The sequence below is a fragment of the Notolabrus celidotus genome, chromosome 4 (assembly GCF_009762535.1).
Source record: "Notolabrus celidotus isolate fNotCel1 chromosome 4, fNotCel1.pri, whole genome shotgun sequence".
NCBI classification, from domain to species: Eukaryota; Metazoa; Chordata; class Actinopteri; order Labriformes; family Labridae; genus Notolabrus; species Notolabrus celidotus.
In genome coordinates this window covers 36,045,274-36,065,482 of record NC_048275.1, presented here as the reverse complement: position 1 = coordinate 36,065,482, position 20,209 = coordinate 36,045,274, and the positions used below count along the sequence as shown (strand labels likewise).

Below are 20,209 nucleotides of genomic sequence, written 5' to 3'. Positions count from 1 at the left end.
AGAACACCATACCTACTGTGAAGCATGGGGGTGGAAACCTCATGCTTTGGGGCTGTTTTTCTGCAAAGGGGACAGGACGACTGATCCGTGTTAAGGGAAGAATGAACGGGGCCATGTATCGTGAGATTTTAAGCCAAAACCTCCTTCCATCAGTGAGAGCATTGAAGATGGAACGTGGCTGGGTCTTCCAGCTTGACAATGATCCCAAACACACCGCTCGGGCAACGAAGGAGTGGCTCCGTAAAAAGCATTTCAAGGTCCTGGAGGGGACTAGCCAGTCTCCAGACCTCAACCCTGTCGTTGCCCAGCGACAGCCCCAAAACATCACTGCTCTAGAGGAGATCTTCATGGAGGAATGGGCCAAAATACCAGCTACAGTGTGTGCAAACCTGGTGAACACTTACAGGAAACGTTTGACCTCTGTCATTGCCAACAAAGGTTATGTTACAAAGTATTGAGTTGAACTTTTGTTATTGACCAAATATTTATTTTCCACCATCATTTATAAATAATTCTTTAAAAATCCTACAATGTGATTTCCTGGATTTTTTTTTCTCATTTTGTCTCTCATAGTTGAAGTGTACCTCTGATGAAAATTACAGAAACTTGCAAAATCAGTGGCTGACTAAATACTTTTTTCCCCCACTGTATTGCAGTTAAATACAAAAACATGACATAAAAACAGATAGATTAAACAAAGGCAAGTCTAAACAGATAGGTCTTCAACTGCTTTTTAAACATGTCCACAGTGTCCACAGTTCCCAGTTCGAGAGGGAGACTGCTCCAGAGTTTAGGACCAACAACCTGGAAAGCACAGTCTTCTTTAGTTTTTAACCTGGTAGGAGGCACAATCAGTAAACCCTGCTCAGGGGACCTCAGAGTCCTGCTGGAGTTATAAGGCTTCAGCAGCTCCCTAATGTAGACTGGAGCCTGACCACTGAGCACTCTGTACACAACAACAAGAATTTTATACTGGATCCTACATTTAACTGGAAACCAGCGCAGAGATATGAGGATCGGAGTAACATGAGATCTCCTAGATGATTTGGTCAACAGCATAGCAGCAGCATTTTGGACCACTTGTAGGCGGTTCAGGGATGCATTGCTAAGACACGTGAAGAGAGTTACAGTAATCCAGACGAGATGACACTAAAGCATGAATAATCATTTCCAGCTCAGCTGTGGACACAAAAGGTCTGAGTTTGGGGATATTTCTTAAGTGATAGAAAGAAGAACGAACCAAACTATTAACATGCTGGTCCAGGCTCAGACCCTGGTCCATTTGGAACCCTAGGTTGCATAAACAGATATCTGCATATGAGCGCAGAATCAGAAGATGTTCTCACTTCTTGTTGTAGTCAGAGGAGAATTAAATATTCATGTTTGAGTTGGCTTTGATTGAAAACTGTGAGACAGTCTGTGTGAACAGAAAGAGAGCGTGGGACTCGTTGGCTGAAAGAGCCAATCAGCTGTAACAGAACAAGGCTTTGACACAGTTATAAACTGCTTTTAATACAATTCAACTGAATTTTTATGATTTAAAACTTGTTTTAAATGCTGACAAGACAAAGAACATGCTGATCTCCTATAAAAAAACAAAGCCTGCAAACCTGACATCAATATGCACCCGTAAGGGGTTGCAGATTGAACTTGTGTCACACTACAGATACCTCGGCATGGCGATTCTATAATTTTTACCCCTCACATCCAGCAGCTCGCTGAAAGGTTGAGATTAAAGCTGGGTTTTATTTTAGAATCAGATCCTGCCTTTCTTTTGAAGCCAAGAAAAAACTTGATGCTGCTTCTTTTCTGTCTGCGCTGGACTACGTGTTGTCTTACACATGCACACCTCTGCTCAAAGCTTGCACACGCTGGATACTGTATTCAATGGAGCTTTGAGGTTTATCACCAATTTTAAAACTATGACTCATCACTGTGTGCTGTACTCGAGAGTAGGATGGTCCTGATGTTGGTGTTTAACTATGTGAACGGCTATGAGAGGTCTGAAAAGTGGACTGGACTTCATAGAAACAATCTTGCAAAGACTCAGAGGTCCTGATGAATGAGTCTAGTTTAAGTCAGGACAGAGACACGATAACAACACAGTCAGGTACACTACCAGAGGGTTGTGGCCACGGACGTTCCTCCATTTTGACACAGGTTCAGTCAGCACCTAGAACAAATAAGAGAGGGTCGAGATTTGTATGTCACCAAACACTGCAGAGGTCTTGGGCTGAAAAATCATCACCACAGGGTCTCAGCAGATGTGTGTCTAACATGAGTCTGGTCCTGCTGGAGGTTTCTGCCTGTTAAAGGAAGTTTGTCCTTGCCACTGTAACTTGCTAAATGCTGCAAAGTGCTCTGATCATGGTGGATTAAGATGAGATCAGACTGAGTCCTGTCTGTAAGATGGGACTGGATCTGATCCTGTCTTGATGTTGGGTCTTTGTTAATAATAGAACATAGAGTACGGTCTAGACCTGCTCTGTTTGGAAAGAGTCTGAGGAGAACATTTGTTGGGATTGATTACTAGTGAAGCTTTACTGAACACTGCTGTGCTCAAACACTGGACTTAAGCATTGGATTTGGATCTTTTATGTATTACTTTGACTCCATAAAGTCAAAAACACAGAACATTATAAATAGTTTTTTTTTTTTTATCTTTAAATATCCTTTATTCTCATTTTAATGCCATATTGAGGCAAACATGCACACTGTAGCTGCATAAGGACTTAGATTATACCTCTATATTGCTGGTTTCGCTGAAATATTTCAGACATGTCGTCTTCCCACTGGCAATGTTCCCCTCAATACAGATCTGGAAACAGAGAGAAGGAGTCATTAGGATGACATGACATGAAGAAAGGGCTTTGAAAAGGTGTGAGAAGCATAGTTATTAGTATCAGCAGTCTCTGTATGGAGCGTTATGAAGGCAGATCTTCAGATCAGGAAGAATGAATATGTGGAAGACTCACCACTGGTTTCCTAGCCTCTCCGTTGCGCTCCAGCTTCCCTTGGAAGGAAGACAACATAGTGAGTCAAGACTTCACCTCCCACAATTCCCAGTGCTGGCCTCTCTCAGGTCAGTGGGCTACAGTGACGTCAAAAGGACAAATATGTTAAAATGATAGAGGACTGTCTGAAGGGGATGATGAAGCAATGATGATGGGGTTCAGGTGCTGAAATATGACAGGGGTTAATAATATCTGAGGAACTTTGAAGAAGCTCTGGTCCCTTTTATTTAACCAAGGTGGATCAAATTAAAGCCTACACCTTAAAGTCACAGTCAGTCATTTCACATCACATAAACAATGACAAGCAAGGTCTACTGTTTGATTAAGCAGGCACATTTTTGAAGTATATTTCCACTTTGTATACTTCACAATACAGGAAGACTAAATCATTATGTAGTATGTATAAAAACACATTGTCTATAATATAACCTGCTCTCTAATGAAAGCCAGATAGATGTGTGGTGATAAAATGAGACTGTTCACATCATGAAAACAAACTCACCCTGTTACAGTAAATTCTTGTTAGATCTCAAGAATAAGAGACACAAACAGAGACAAGATACCAGCCGAGAAAACAGCGTTGAGACCCTCTCTATCTATAAAACCAGACTGCTACCCGGGCTCATCCGAGGAAACCGACTGGACCCTGAAAGCACCATCACTGACCTGTAGTGTTTTCACCGTGCCGCGTGACGCTGCATGCTCGGTTCAGGAACAGGCTCTCCGTCGGTAACTTTCTGCTTCTGTTACACCTGACAACACGTGAAGACGAAGTGACTACAGCCCTACACAACACAGATAAGAGGCCACCTTGTGTCCACATGTCTGAGAGTAGAGGTTAATCCTTTCTTATTATTTGGCATTTAACAGGAAACAGCGTGCTTTCTTCTTCTACGGTACGTAAAGCAGCGTAAAAGGCACACCGCGCCACCTACTGTTGCTTCAACCAGGACAATTCTTCTTCTTCTTGGGTTTTATTGGCGGTTGGCAAACAACTTATAGGTGCATTACCGCCACCTACTGGTGAGGAGTGTGGATCGGGAACTATTAACTATCTTCTATAAGAAATAATATAAGTAATAAAACAGTAATAAAAATAAATAAACAAATAAATGCACAGAAATAAAAAATATAACAATATTTCAAATAAAAAATTAAAGGAATACTATCAAAACTAAATCCTCTGTATCAACTTAATTCTATTCAAAAACTTAAACAAAAATCTATAGCAGCCATCCATTGAATTTCTTTGTAAAATATCAAATATGTTCAATGTCATCTTGTTCTCTCTCAGCCTCCTTATCATTTCTCTTCTTTCCATATCATACCTTTGACAGTTCATGACTACGTGTTCCACTGTTTCATCTTCTGTACAAAAGTCACATATTCCTGTTGGATGTTTCCTTATTCTGACTGCACTACTATTCAATCTTGAGTGACCAAAACGTAGTCTAGATATTATTACTTCCTCTCTACGCGATCTGAAGGTTATCCTCATTTTACCAGTTTTCCTTTGGATTCTGTCAAACCACCTTCCTGTTCTCTTTTGCCATGTCTCCCTTATCAAATGGCCCCATCATCAGCAAAAAGTGAACATCCCACTCCGCCGTCCAAATATAAGAAAACATCATTTATTATAATACAGAACCACAATGGACTCACAATGCTACAACCAGACAATCCCAAGACACACCGAGGATTAAACTTAAATTAACATTAATAGTATTGATTTGAAATATGGAAAATGTAATAATAAACACATAAGCAATGTCTTTACTGAAAAAAGGGGAATTGGTCCCAGAGGAAAAACTTTCTGGAATAACTTCTTCACTGATACTGACTGACAGCGGGCTTGGTTATTACCTTTTAAGTTCTGTTTATTAAATAAGATTAAATAAATACATATCAAAGTTTTGCACAACATTTATCCATGTAAAACATCTTTAAAAACAAACTCAAGATCGACCTTTATAGTCTCGCTTTTGACTGAGTCTTATTCTATCTTATTTTATCTATAATGTAGTTCAAATTTTAGTCACTTTTTTAAGTATATATATATATATATATATGTGTGTGTGTGTGTGTGTGTGTGTGTGTGTGTGTGTGTGTGTGTACTTTAAAAAGTAAAATTACTGTCCTGAGAAGTAGGCTGTTTTTTCTGATGGTTGTCGGTGTGTATTTTCACTCTGATTTTGCTGATGCTTAATGACGTGTTGATTTGATATCTTATAAGAATTTTTGATATATTCCAAGTCATGTTACTAGAGGCAAAAATTGACAGGACTGACAGGAAAGATGGGGATAGTTGTAAAATACTGTATTTTTTCAAATTTATGGACAACTCCAATTTTTATTCAACTTAGCATAAGAAGTAAAAGTTTGTATTAAATGGTGCTTTTTTTCAAACAAGTAAAAAAGCCTTTTTTTTTTGTTTACATGAAAAAACTGCAGATGATGTTGCTCAATTTTGGCTGGGGACAGGTCTGTTTAAAGAGTTTTATTTATCAGAAAGAATAATGTAAACAGAGAAAATAACCTGAGAACTTGACAAATGATGTACTCCTTTACTGAAGAACTTCACAGAAATCAGCCATCTAGTCAGTTTAAAACATTTATTTGATTATTTAAGTTTATCATCTGCTATAACAGCTCCAGGATAATGTAAGTTAATAAGCATGGGCAGAGAGCACTGTGGATAAGCTGTATACTACCCAGCCATCATCCTCCATCACTGCCTCAGATGAGGCTCCTCTATTCTGTACAATTCAGTCTTCATTTATCTGTAACATTTTCATTTTGTGAGGCGTTAATTAAAACCATTCTTACTCTCGGTTATGGTCCCTTTGGTGGCTTATTCTTATTTTAAATTCATTCCTTCAATTGTATCTTATATAATCATATATTTCATAGTTTTGTACTTTACTTCTCTGATGTTTCTTCTTCTATGCTGCTCTGACTCGTGCTTTTGCTAAGTTCACCACTTTTCCTCCACTGGCACCTCCAGGAAACGTTTTACTTTCAGTAGGTCTAAGCATGAAATATATTTAAAGATACAATCAAGGACTCTTTGGAAAACTAACATGGAAGTGTGTTGATACAAAAATAACTACTGATTTGTTGCTGGAGCCAAATTTCTTCTATCTTATTTGTTTTTTTCTTATCCCATGTAGGCAGAAACCTCCCTGCATTTCTTCTCCTCCTTCATTCAGATAATCTTGCAGAGATAAGATCATTTTGTCTCAACTATGAAAGTTTTTATTCCAAAGCTGTAAGCCTGTCATTTGTTCTCTTTGTAAGTCTGTCCATATGTATATATTTGTTAAAGACAAATAATAATCAGCAGTGTTAGTACAGTAATGGTAGTTTACCTGTTTGCTGTACTACCTGTAAGTCAAAGCAGGGCACAGTCAGTTAGTACCTCAGGTAAGATGATTAAATAGTAGTCCTGTAGTGGAGCCAGACTTTATATGGTCAGCTGCCTCAGAGATTTTAGTAGAAATGGTTCCATGGTGGAGTGTAACCGAGCAGTTTAGGCCAGGAATAGAGATTAAAAAAGCACCCAATAGAGAGCTTTTCTGTAGATTACAAGAGACTGAGCGCTAAAGCTAGAATAGTGGTCAATTAGGACCTGATCCAGGACCCATTCAATCAATCAATCTTTATTCACATAGTGCCAAATCCCAACAAAAGTTCTCCTCAGACTCTTTCCAAACAGAGCAGGCCTAGACCGTACTCTATGTTCTATTATTAACAAAGACCCAACATCAAGACAGGATAAGATCCAGTCCCATCTTACAGACAGGACTCAGTCTGATCTCATCTTAATCCACCATGAGCAGAGCACTTTGCAGCATTTAGCAAGTTACAGTGGCAAGGACAAACTTCCTTTAACAGGCAGAAACCTCCAGCAGGACCAGACTCATGTTAGACACACATCTGCTGAGACCGTGTTGGAGAGAGGGATAGAGGGAGATGAAGAGAGAGAGAGATGATAGTGGTGAGACGGATAGTAGTAGTTGTAGCAGCTGGAGTCTGGTACGTCCACAGCAGCAGAGATCCAGAGGAACCTACGAGACAAGGGAGCTCAGGGACTCCAGAAAGGTCCATGGTTAGTAACTTTAATGGGACAGGAAGAGTTAAAGTAAGAGACAGAGAGAGAGGGAAAGACAGGATCCCAGTGGATCCCAGTGTGCCAGTTCTAAGCCTATAGGTTTTCTGGTCCAAGCCTGATCCAGCTCTAACTATAAGCTTCATCAAAGAGGAAAGTTTGAAGCCTACTCTTAAAAGTAGAGAGGGTGTCTGCCCCAGACCCTGACTGGTAGATGATTCTAAAGGAGAGGGGCCTGAAAACTGAAGGTTCTACCTCCTATACTACTTTTAGAGACTTTAGGTACGATGAGCAGGTCTGCATGTTGGAGCGTAGTGTTCTCGAGGGGTAATAGGGCACTATGGAATTGAGTTCACTGAACGAAAGGAGCCTTCCAGCAGATGTTGATCCCTGTCCTTTGCTGCAATGATGTGAAGAAAAATTAAATATGTTTTGTGAAACAATTTCAAAAGGTTCAGTTGAAGTAATTTAAGTGAAGAAAGCAAGATAAGGAGAGATATTAGGAGAGATATTAGGAGAGCAAAAGTACAAACTAAAGACTGCTTGTGATCATTCTGATGCCAACAATGTGCTTTTCACATTCTTAAAGAGTGGAAACATGCTGTAATAATCCAGACTGTAAAACCTGGGAAGGAGCTTAATAACCCTGGCTCTCACAGACCTATTGCCCTGAACTCTGTATAAAATAATGGAGCAGAAGCTTACAGTGCAGAAGCTGAGAGGTGGGTATTTTGTGCCATATAAAAGCAGCATATTACAGCACAGACTTTCAGAGTACACGGAAATCATAAATAAGTAAGTAAAAGAAAGGTGGCAGATGACAGAGACCACAGCCTTACATATAAAGTCAAAATGGGAGCAGGACCTCGGCTGTAGTTTTGACAACAGCAACTGGGAAACAATTTATCAAGTTGGCCATGGTTGCCGGGAATAAATGCATTGCTCTAATATGGAAAAGCTCAGACCCTCCTACTCCTTCTATGTGGCTTAAAGGTGACATATCATGCAAAATCAACTTTTTAATGGTTCTCTACCTGAAATATGTTTCCCTGGCATGTCTACAAACCCCCCGAAAATGAAAAAAATCCATTCTGCCCCTGTTCTGATTTCTCCACCTTTCTGTAAATGTGTGCTGAAACGAGCCGTTTCAGACTTCAGTGTTTTTGTTACGTCACAACGACAACTGGTCAGAGCTCTGAGCTTGTTCAGCCCATAGACTGTATAAAATACAACTCAACCCCTCCTCTGTTTTTCATTACCTGCACACGTGTGTGCTAACAAGGAGCTTAGGAGGGAGGCATGCTAGTTGTAGGCTGTCTTAATAAACACAAAGGTCGGTTTTACTCCCCACGTCTGCAGATTTGAAGATCTAGTGGATGATTTTTATTTATCATGGAAAAGTGCTAGCGCTAGTTAGCATAGCCACATAGCTACATGTTCGTAGCTGTGTACCAAGACACATGTCGACATACTGACAAATAAAACAACAAGAAACACAAAATCTGTGACCAATCCTTCAGAAAGGTCCTGCTGCAGGCGCCTCTCCATCAGGATCAGATTCTGGATCAGATTCAGAGGGTTGAAGTAACGCGGGTCTGTGAGCAGCCGTGTATATTCAGCCAACATGTTAACATTAGATCAACGTGCTGGAGAGCTGAGGCCACATCCACTTCCTGAGGGGGCGTGGTCAGAGAGAAAACAGCCTGTTCTGAGCAGGGCTGAAGAAGAGGGTTTTTCAGGCAGACCAAAATCTGATTTCAAAGTGTTTTTTTGAGCATAAACTTTAAAGACGTGTTTTGGGGACCTCTTAGACCAATATATATTGATGAAAAAGAGCGTAATATGTCACCTTTAAATAACTTTCCTCTTACATGGCTTCAGAGAAAATGATGTTCAATCTGAAAAGAAAACCACAGCACCTTTTTGATAAATGTTGGTCTGACTTCAGGAACCACATGAGTAACACTTGACAGTCGTTAGTGAAGTGATAGCCAACTTTTGGATATGTACAGGCACTAACACTATGGTCATCAGGGTTTTTGTTTGTTTGTCTGTTTGTACTTTCTTAATGTATTTTCATCTATTTGTCTCTTTCTTCTCGTGGTTATTATTTCATTGTTGTATGTGCAAAATATTTCTGACTTCACTTGTTTTTTGTTCTACGTCATCTAGTTATTTATTTCTGTCCTTTTCAGTTGCTACATGTACAAAACTAGTTTAGTGTGCTTATCTGTTTGTTACTCTGTCATAATTGTAAAAAAAATCTGTAAATATATTGTTAAAAAAAAAGAAAGGTGTCAGAACACATGGGGAAGTGAGGGAAGGGGGAGATGCTATTGTTACAAAGGGAACAGTGGGAAAGAGATGCAGCTATTATTACCAGGCTGTGCGCTAAGGAGCGGGCATGTCCTCATCCAGTACAAGTCTTGTTCTGTCCAAAGAAGGAAGCTGGAACCTGGATAACTGGACTAAAGTGAAGAAACTGTTGGAGTATTTGCACATGGCTTGAAAATCAAACAGTGGAGGGCAGCAATGCGCCTCTGACGCGTGTAGCCTACTGAACCCAAAGAAGAAGAAGACATGCGCACTTCAGCCTGGTGGGCGGTGGTAATGCCATTGGTGCACACTATCACGAGGAGGGAACAAGTAAGAGAAAAATGAGAAGGAGCTGCAAGAACAGACTTCAGACCTTCAGACTGAGTAACACAGAGCAGCTGATATATCACAGTCAGTCAGAATGGCAGAGAGAGAGTCCAAACTGATGATGATCGAAAGTTTCATCCGAGCTTATCCAGACTTTCCAAAGAAAGGCATCTTGTTCAGGTAAGACATTGCACGCTGCATGCTGCAGAATAAGTCTTAGAATCATGTTAAATTGTTCCTTCTGGCTTCTTTTTCCTACACCATGTATCAAGAGTCTGTGAGTGTCAGTGGGTGTGGGGCTGACGTGAGAAACATGTGGCTTCATGCACAGGTGGAGTCAAGCTTCCACTTAAAAAAACATGATTAAACCAGTCCTCACATTGTTTATGGTGCTTATAAACTATGCACCTGAGGTGATACTTCACCAGTGATACAGTCCGATAACAGTGTGCACTGCACGCGCTGATTTCAGAATAAAAGACGTGTGTATGAAGGGAAGTGTGTGTGTGTGCAGTAAGTCTGACAGAATGATACAGAATATGTGATTTAAAATGTCAAAGCTCAGTAAAAAGACTGTTATGAATTAAAGTATGACTCACCTGAACTACCCTTAGCCTACTTTGTAATACACACTTTATGACAGCACACTTAGGTTTGGGGGCAGCCTGTATTACACAGTCTATGAGGACATGTTTTTTAAAGTTGAGGCTGAGTTGGACAGCTACGGAAGCCCTAAAAGGACATGATTAAATACATTTTGTTTTCTCAGTTTTCCTCTAGAGATAATTAGTTAATTTTGTCATTATGTTGAGAAAACAAAGCTTGTTCTCTCGAGATCTGGACTTCTTTTTCTCCTGATAATGGGATAATTTATCTATTTTTTATTCAGAGAATGAAGCTTGTTTTCTGTGTTTTTGATCCTCAACCTGTAAGATAAATGTCTCGAAACAAAATGGATTTTTATTCTTCACTGAGGCAAAATATTCTAATCAATGTTTGTGAAAAAACAAAAAAAGAAAACAGTTAAAGAAACTGCTAACAGGCCTTTCCTATTACCTGAAGTTACTTGGTTACCATTAGGGATGGGGACCTTTCACATTTGAACCGATATGATACCGATACCCGGTACCTGGGAATCGGTACAGGTACTCAACGGTACCAATTTTTGGTACCTCTGTGTGTTTATGTGGTAATAAATGTCAATTTGTTTAATAATAAAATCTCAAAATTTTAAAAGTTAACATTTATTTAATTTCTCATGAAATGAACAGAAACAGGATTATATAGGTGATTAGATATATTAGCTGACACGTGCTTGTGGCGTCTACCTGCTCTTTTGGGAGTTTATCAATGAACACACGTGAACGCCTGCGGACGGGGAAAAGTCAGTTCTCCGTCTCTGTATAATAACATGACACACAACTTACTTGTTGGGCAAGTGCCCTAAAAGGACATGATTAGATACATTTTATTTTCTCAGTTTTCTCGTCCTATTTGTCTCGTGCTCCCAAGAAAACAAAAAATAAAAGTGTATCTAATTATGTCCTTTTAGGAGACAGTTATACACATGTTATTATTATACAGTCTTTAATTATCGTAAGTGTTCCATACATTTTGAAGTTATATTTTTGGGCCTTTTTGCCTTTAATGGACAGGACATCTGAAGAGAGACAGGAAATGTGGGGAGTAGAGAGTGGGGGAGGACATGCAGCGAATGGTCGAGACTGGAATTGAACCTGCGACCTGTGCGATGAGGACTATAGCCTCTGTATATGGGGCGCGTGTGTAGACCGCTAGGCCAACATCGCCCCTATCTCGAGAAAACAGAAAATAAAATGTATTTAATCATGTCCTTTAGGGCTACCGTAGAAAGGAGACAGTTATACACATGTTATTATTATACAGTCTTTAATTATCCTAAGCGTTGGGTCTGTACATTTTGAAGTTATATTTTTTGGGTATTGTCGCCTTTGATGGACAGGACTGCTGAAGAGAGACAGGAAATGTGGGGAGTAGAGAGTGGGGGAGGACATGCAGTAAATGGTTGAGGCTGGAATCGAATCCGCGACCTCTGCGACGAGGGCTATGGCTTCTGTATATGGGGCGCACTTAGATTGCTTGGCCAACATCGCCCCAAGGTCCGTACATTTTGATGCAGGAGTTAGAGAACAGTCCAACAATTTAAACCCTGCTGTCCCATCCAAATGTCAAAGCTTACAGTGTGAAGTGGAAGATAACAGGGTTATTGGATTATTACAGTTTTTCTTCTTCTTTCACTCACATCCACCTGTTTGTCAGCCAAATAATTAGAGCTGAGTTGTGTTTGTAGAATGGTGTTTGCTTACAAAGTGTAACCTAAGGCTGGTCACAGTCAGTTATAACCTTAGGTCAGGAAATGTTGGGTTATGTTGACAGAAGCCTGAAGTAACCCAAAGGCTTCATTCATTATCTGTATCCAGGATTGTATTTGTTTCAGTCTATAAATGTACCCTTTTATTATATTACTACACTTTTCAAATTGAATCTAAAACTTTTACAAAGTTAAGGAAACAAATAAATATCTTTCAATCAATCAATCAATCAATCAATCAATCAATCAATCAATCAATCTTCATTTATACAGCACCAAATCCCAACAAATGTTATCCTCAGACTCTTTCCAAACAGAGCAGGTCTAGACCGTACTCTATGTTCTATTATTAACAAAGATCCAACATCAAGACAGGATCAGATCTAGTCCCATCTTACAGACAGGACTCAGTCTGATCTCATCTTAATCCACCATGAGCAGAGCACTTTGCAGCATTTAACAAGTTACAGTGGCAAGGACAAACTTCCTTTAACAGGCAGAAACCTCCAGCAGGACCAGACTCATGTTAGACACACATCTGCTGAGACCACCGTGTTGGAGAGAGGGATAGAGGGAGATGAAGAGAGAGAGCGATGATAGTGGTGAGATGGATAGTAGTAGTTGTAACAGCTGGAGTCTGGCACGTCCACAGCAGCAGAGATCCAGAGGAACCTACGAGACAAGGGAGCTCAGGGACTCCAGAAAGGTCTATGGTTAGTGACTTTAATGGAACAGGGAGAGTTAAAGTAAGAGACAGGTGGAGGGTGAGGGTGAGATCGGATCCAAATGTGCCAGTTCCCCTGGCAGTTTAAGCCTATAGCAGAAGCTGCTCCAAGACTGAGCCAGCTCTAACTCTAACTATTAATGATACTTCTTCATTTAAGAAGTCCTGCTGTTCCTGTCAGCATGCACTTCCTGTTTTCCCTGTGCTGCTATAGCAATCAGTAAATATGAAATGTGGCGTTTAAGTGAAAGTAAGGAAATTCAATGCTTCACTGCTGAGACAAAAGATAAAGAATGACTGTATACAGGCTTCCAGTTGAGACCTGCCTTCATTTTTCAAACATGCAGCCACAATTGGCCTGTAGTATTTTACATTAACATCAGTTTTTCTGTTTGGTGGACAGAGTGATTCTGGTGTCATGTCACTCTTGTTGCTCAAGGTTTTATTAATGTTTTTCTAAAGGATTATGCGTTGTTATAAATGTGCGTTCAAAATATAATAAAGCTAAAAAAATATTACATGTATTTCCTTGTCCTTTCTGGCCACAGTGACTCCATAATACTGTGGTGAACATTAATGCTTGTAATGTGCAAACGACTCACTTCTGAATGTGTCCTGCAGAGACATCTGTCCAGTCCTGAGGAGTCCAGCTGCTCTGAGAGCAGTCATCGACCTGTTTGAAGAACAGGTGAGGACCAATTACCCCAATGTGGATCTGATCGTAGGTAAGAACACAAACAACCTCTAATATAAACTTCTCTATAAACTTCTTTACCTGCATGTGTTTAGGAAGCAGTCTTAGTGGAGTGCTAACAGAGCTTTACTGCTATCAGTCATTCTATAGACCAAGTCAGGCTCACATAGTTTATTAGTGTAGTGGTCCTTGTCTAACAATCAACAATCAAAACAACATTGCGGTGGTGGTTTTGTTGCTTTGTCCTGGTTGGTTTGTTGGACTAATCTCTTCAGCAGTCAGAACTTCTAAAGCTGCTTAACATACAGAGCAGAGTCTGGACTCAAATATGTAATACACTCTTTAGTTTAATAATTATTATTATCAGTGGAAGTGTTTCATTATTTATAATGTGTATTTTATTAAAGGTGACATATCATGCAAAATTGACTTTTTAATGGTTCTCTACCTGAAATATGTGTCCCTGGCATGTCTACAAACCCCCCGAGAATGAAAAAAATTCATTCTGCCCCTGGTCTGATTTCTCCACCTTTCTGTAAATGTGTGTGAAACGAGCCGTTTCAGACTTCAGTGTTTTTGTTACGTAACAACAATATCCGGTCTGTCACGGAGTCAGAGCTCGGAGCTTGTTCAGACCATAGACTGTATAAAATAATACTGAATCCCTCCTCCGTTTTTCATTACCTGCACAAATGTGTGCTAACAAGGAGCTTAGGAGGGAGGCATGCTAGTTGTAGGCTGTCTTAATAAACACAAAGGTCGGTTTTACTCCCCACGTCTGCAGATTTGAAGATCTAGTGGATGATTTTTATTTGTCATGGATAAGTGCTAGCGCTAATTAGCATAGCCACATAGCTACATGTTCATAGCTGTAGCTGTAGCTGTGTACCAAGACACACGTCGACATACTGACAAATAAAACAACAAGAAACACAGAATCTGACCAATCCTTCAGAAAGGTCACGCTGCCTTTCTGGCAGAGGTCGGTTTTACTCCCCACGTCTGCAGATTTGAAGATCTAGTGGATGATTTTTATTTATCATGGATAAGTGCTAGTGCTAGATAGCATAGCCACATAGCTACATGTTCGTAGCTGTGTACCAAGACACACGTCTACATACTGATAAATAAAACAACAAGAAACACTAAATCTGTGACCAATCCTTCAGAAAGGTCCTGCTACAGGCGCCTCTCCGTCAGGATCAGATTCTGGATCAGATTCATAGGGTTGAAGTAACGCGATCTCTGAGCAGCCGTGTATATTCAGCCAACATGTAAACATTAGATCAACGTGCTGGAGAGCCGAGGCACATCCACTTCCTGAGGGGGCGTGGTCAGAGGGAAAACAGAGTGTTCTGAGGAGGACTGAAGAAGAGGGTTTTTCAGGCAGACCAAAATCTGATTTCAAAGTGTTTTTTTGAGCATAAACTTTAAAGACATGTTTTGGGGACCTCTTAGACCAATATATATTGATGAAAAAAGCGTGATATGTCACCTTTAATGTGTATGAATATAAGTTGCAGGAGGAATCTACGGAGCCCCTGAAGTTCCCCTAAAAAAATCTTTTTCATCTCGTGCACACAAGATAATTATCTGAAATGAACAAATAGAGGCCTATAAAACTCAGGAGTAATCCTCTGTTACATTGATTTTATGATTTTGCTTTTATGTTCAGTATTTAGTGTTTAAAACTCACATCAAACACTTTGAAATCTCAGCTCATCACATACAGACTCTTTAGAAACGACGTATGTTTATGATCTTAGGGACTGTTTTAAGGTCCGTCTTTTCGCCGTTATTAAACTCAGGTGATGTGAAGTTTCAGAGAAGTCCGAGCGTCCAATCAGTGAGAGATGTTCAATAAAGGGGCGTGTCCGTCAGCGTAAAGACTCCGGCTGAGCCTGTTGTCTTTCAGTAAGCGTAGCAGATGATTCCTGCTGATAACAGTGCCATGTCTACAAGAGCAGCTATAACATCAAGTACAACTTGATTCAATTAGTGTCCTCAATTCAGCTTTATGTTGACAATACACATCTGAACTAGTTGGAGAGGTTATAATTATCTTTTGCGCACAAGATTTTTAACGATTATTTATATTTTCTTAAGCTTATATTTTTGGGCAGTTTCGTCTTTATTGATGGGATGACTGAAGAGAGGAACAAGACAGAAAATGTGGGGGGAGTGGAGAGTGGACATGCAGCAAATGGTGCAGGCAGAGAGTCGAACCAGTGACTGCTGCGATGAGGTCTAAAGTCTCTGAATACAGGACCATATACCTTAAAGCACTAGGCAGATGGTGCCTCAGTTTAGGGCCTAATTTTGGGTAAAACTCAACCCAACACGCAGCCTGTGTGAATATTATGACAGCATGGACAAGAGCCTTCATGCACCCTAGCCCACACACACCCGATCAGTGATGAAGCAGATCAGTCATAACCAGAGCTGTCAAAGTTATACGGCCGTTTGAAAACCTCACATCAGGTCTTTGATCTGTCCTCTCTCCTGATCACAGAGCTGTCTGGGTTTAGTTCTGCAAAGCTCTTGTCAATAGAGGCTCATGAGCAGACAGGCACTTATTCGTCTCCTTATGCAACCCACTAAATGGACAAAGGTGTCAGAACCTTTGATCAGAATGTTAAAAAATCCAGCAAGAGGAGAGAAATGTGAGAAAAACATCCCCAAGAAATGTTCATGAGCGAGAGAACCCTGAGAACAGAAGAGGTGTCTGCTGTGTCATCTTGAATACAGATAGTAAAGGTCCAACATTAATCCACTTTATGGCAAAAAACTAAAGAACAGAGGAACAGGTTTTATAGTTAATTGAAAAGACAACATTGTGTACCGGTCCTGGTTCACTTGGTAGTTTTTGCAGAGGTGTAGAAATAACTTTTATGTATTTGTATTATATGTATTTATATTTAGTGCATATTTTGCCCACACTAACCTCCTCCCGGCTCTTGTGTGCAGGTTTAGACGCCCGTGGTTTCCTGTTTGGGCCCCTGCTTGCCCAGCGGCTCGGTATCGGCTTTGTTCTGGTGAGAAAGAAGGGGAAGCTTCCTGGAACCACAGTCTCTGTGGCATACGATTTGGAGTACGGGCAGGTAAGAACACATCATCACAAGATAAATATCACCTAGCTGTATGTTTTAGAAATACTTTATCTTTTGTGTTTATGTGAAAGATTGAGGAGTAATGATCGAGGTAATGCAGACACTATGTACTGTGTATTCTTGGAGCAGGGCTAAAAAGGTGCCAGATTTTGATTATACATAGTAAATGCCACATCCAATCTTTTCCTGTGTGTGTTCCCTCTGCCCGGCCCCTCATCACGCCTGCAGCTCTTGCATACTCACAGCACAGAAGCTGTGTTTTCCATCAGAGTCTATCTCATGATGTTTTCTAACAGTGTAATTCTGTTCCTGCAGGCGGAGGTAGAGATCCAGGACGATGCAATCGCTTCAGGACAGAAGGTTCTGCTCATTGACGACCTTTTAGCTACTGGAGGTGAGAAATGCTCTGGTTAGAACCACAGACTGTATAAATAATGGACGTAGTATCCGTGATGTCACCCATCTGTTTCTGAAGCGCTGTTTTGAAGCCAATCATCGTCATGTAGCCATATTGCTGCTGTCGAGCGATTGTGACGTAAAGAGGCGGGCTTTGAGCCTCCTCACCAACAGCTACAGTGTTCCCACCTGTCGATCAAGTCAGCTGTGCCTATCATTGGAAGACTCGTAATCTCAATATCTTTGAAACTACCGCGTTATGAAAAAATTCACTCCCTGTACAGTGTGGGCCGACAGAGTAATGAGCTATCCAGACTACACTTGTTCTTTGAACCAGACTGTAAACATGTTTATTTCTGCTGTAAAGATCCTCTTCTTTGAATGGGTGTGTATGTGGTTTCTGGTTCTTCCAGAGCCAGCCTCAAGCGGATCTTCGATCATCTGCAGTTTTTAGCACTTCAGCATTGGACTCATATTTTTAGACCGGAGGTTACTGCTTGGTTCCAACAAAGTTACAAACAACACATAATTCTAAAAGATGACAACATATCCTGGATTTCAGAACAAAAGTCATCAGGCAAAGCATTTACAAGCTGATGCATCTTCCTCGAATGCCTTTTTTTAGATTGGAGGTTGCCGCTTGGTTAGAACTATCAAGTTCACTGAATGCATTTGTCGTGAAGTGGAACCTTCACTGAGAGTCGTTAACAGATGTCATTCAAGCTGAACTGTTTACTCTTCATATTTGCTTGTTTACAGAAAGGAAGAAGGTAAATCACGACTTCAAGTTAGAAACAGGAAGCAGTGACGTGTTACTTTTGTTCTTCAAAATAAAAGCACTTCCTGTCAACTTTGGAAATATAACTTAAATCATGAATACATCTGCAGGGTTTTCACATTAAATGTTGTAAGACAATGTTCAGGGTTTTCTTCATAAATCATTAAACAAAGTAAGAAGTCAACACAGTATTCGTTACCTCAATTAACAAACAATTCACAACAGCATTCATACAGAGTCACATCTGTTACATGAAAACATTTGTATTGCTTCACTTTGAGTTTATCTTTTTGATTTATTTAGAAATAAGATAGTCCTGCTGAAGTTAGGTAACACGTCGCGTCAGCAAGAGTTTGTATATCTGAAAGACATTTTGTTCTTTACCTCTGTGGCTTTAAATGTCTCTGTCCTCCCTGCAGGGTGGGACCAACAATCATTCAATCAGATTATATTCTAATTGTTTGGTTAAGATAGAAGCAGTGCCAGATTTCACCAAAGTCGTTAATTTTAAAAGGATGCACATTTAATGACTCGATTTCTCCTCCAGTGACAAGCTGTGTCTGACCTGCCCTGAGCAGTCCACTGTGGGGTCATGGGACACTATGACCATGTTAAATTAAATCATTCTTAATAATGAGAACAGATTTCATTTTGAAGTGCATTCAGAAGTGTGTGTGTTGTGTGTTTCAGGGACATTGTTTGCTGCCTGTGAGCTGATGAAGAAGCTAGAAGCCGTGGTTTTGGGCTGCATGGTGGTCATCGAGCTGAAGCAGCTGAACGGTGTAGACAAACTGAAACCACAAAGTGTGTTCTCCCTGTTGAAGTACTGAGGACCACTACATCAGCTACAATGGATGTGAACCAGTGTGGGACTTTAAACCAGCTGGGTGTTTCACATTGCCTCACCATTACCAAAAAATAATTTGTGTCATTTTGCCATATTTTTTACTTCATATCCTAAATCTGTTCATGCTGGAGCTGTGAGGGTGGAGCCTTACCCAGCATGCAAAGACCCTCCCACTCTCTGTCTGTGTTGTTACACTCATGAAAGATGAATGAAACTGTCTTCATGAACAGCGACAAGATTCAGAATTCATGGTTTTAGATCCTTGTATGAATGACCAACATTAGGCTCCACAAGTAACAGCTGTTCAGTGAAGTAACAGGCTCAAACTTCAAATATAGACATAACAAAGAGTTGCACATGGTGAGGAAGGCAGCACTGACTTAGCTCAGTTATTTGGAAGATTTTATGAAACACCCCCTGCTGAGAGATTCGGCTTCTTCATGTGAGAGCACCTGAGGAGTGGAAGTGGATCAGGGGAGGTCAAGAGAAACCCAGAAACAAATCCTCAGAGATGTCTTAATTTTTTATAATTGTCTGTCTTTCAAGCGTTCTGAAACCAGCCCATATATTCATTTTTGCTCAACAGGCCGAGGCAGGTGCCATGAATATTTAAAAAGTAAATTTGAACTGTTGCAGACTGAAAGACCAGATCTTTCCTTACTGTTCAGTTTGTGTTCATTTTATCGTACGTCATCGATTCCTCTGTTTGTCCCGTGTAGCTGATAGATCGGTCTAATGTATTCTGAATGTGTGCCTAAGACTCAGAGGCCTCCGCAAAGCTGTTCTCAATGTGATGCTGAGGCTTACTGACATTTAATTAAATCTCTGCAGACCAATTATTAACAACATGTGCGTCAATAAAACGTTGAACTTGAGCTCTGTTGTGTCTTCATTTCATTACCTTACCCTGAGTGTGTTTACTGTGTTCAGCAGCTTTCTCTTTTTGTTATTTTTGATGCATTTTTCCTTTTAGTGGGCAGCTGAAGAGAGATGGAAACACAGGGGGGAGAGAGGGAGGGAAGACATGCTGCAGTGAGGGACCACACAGCTTCTGCACATGGGGCACACGCTGTAACTTGCGGGCCGATGGCCTCATACACACAGGTTCATTATCTTCCTGAGTGTCCACTCTGTATCTGAAGTTGTGTCTGTGTTGGAACACGAAGTGTTTTAAGTGCAGGATATAAATGGGCTGAATTTAAACTACTCACTAAAAGTTCAGGATATTTGAGTTTCGGGTGAAATTTCTGGAAAATGTAAAAAGTTCATACTGCAGTGATATTATATCATGAAAGTAGGTCATTCTTATGGAAACCCTAAAAGGATATGATTAAATCTTTATCTTTAGATCTCAACGTAGTAATTTTCTGGTGATAATGGGATCATTTATCTTTTTTTATTCAGAGAGAGAAGTTTGTTTTTTGTGTTTTTGATCTTCAGCCTGATAAATGTCTCGTAACAAAATGTCTGTTTATTCTTTACTGAGGCAAAATGTTCTAAACAGTTTTTGTGAAAAAACAAAAAAAGAAAACAATTTAAAAAACT

At 40.2% G+C, this 20,209-nt stretch overlaps 2 protein-coding genes across 5 annotated transcripts in view; one reads left to right on the top strand and one right to left on the bottom strand.

The window, feature by feature from the left end:
• The window catches only part of tk2 (thymidine kinase 2), a 32,759-nt gene extending 28,771 nt beyond the window's left edge, over window positions 1–3,988 (bottom strand). Inside the window, exons 1-4 of one of the 4 annotated variants that reach the window (XM_034681358.1) lie at window positions 3,681–3,988; window positions 2,976–3,013; window positions 2,744–2,818; window positions 2,120–2,173 (exon numbers count right to left, since the gene is read on the bottom strand). In XM_034681358.1, coding sequence (XP_034537249.1) covers window positions 2,120–2,173; window positions 2,744–2,818; window positions 2,976–3,013; window positions 3,681–3,837 — 324 coding nt within the window. In that variant the 5' untranslated portion in view covers window positions 3,838–3,988. Of the gene's footprint in view, window positions 1–2,119; window positions 2,174–2,743; window positions 2,819–2,975; window positions 3,092–3,516; window positions 3,649–3,680 lie in introns of those variants that run through there. The other 3 variants (XM_034681359.1, XM_034681360.1, XM_034681361.1) reach the window with 3 other exon arrangements.
• A 5,720-nt stretch (window positions 3,989–9,708) lies between these two features.
• Window positions 9,709–19,539, top strand: aprt (adenine phosphoribosyltransferase). Its single transcript, XM_034682242.1, has 5 exons — window positions 9,709–9,945; window positions 13,461–13,564; window positions 16,501–16,634; window positions 16,959–17,037; window positions 18,508–19,539. Exons 1-5 carry the CDS (start codon window positions 9,860–9,862, stop codon window positions 18,645–18,647), a joined length of 543 nt encoding a protein of 180 aa, XP_034538133.1. The 5' UTR covers window positions 9,709–9,859; the 3' UTR covers window positions 18,648–19,539.
• The last annotated feature ends 670 nt before the right edge of the window (window positions 19,540–20,209 follow it).

What these genes read in the sequence shown, in the direction of transcription:
- aprt (XM_034682242.1), top strand. Translation starts at nt 9,860, where the DNA reads ATGGCAGAGAGAGAGTCCAAACTGATGATGATCGAAAGTTTCATCCGA. An exon ending in CAATGTGGATCTGATCGTAG is followed by an intron (nt 13,565 to 16,500) that starts GTAAGAACACAA and finishes TCTTGTGTGCAG; the next exon opens with GTTTAGACGCCCGTGGTTTC. An exon ending in CGACCTTTTAGCTACTGGAG is followed by an intron (nt 17,038 to 18,507) that starts GTGAGAAATGCT and finishes TGTGTGTTTCAG; the next exon opens with GGACATTGTTTGCTGCCTGT.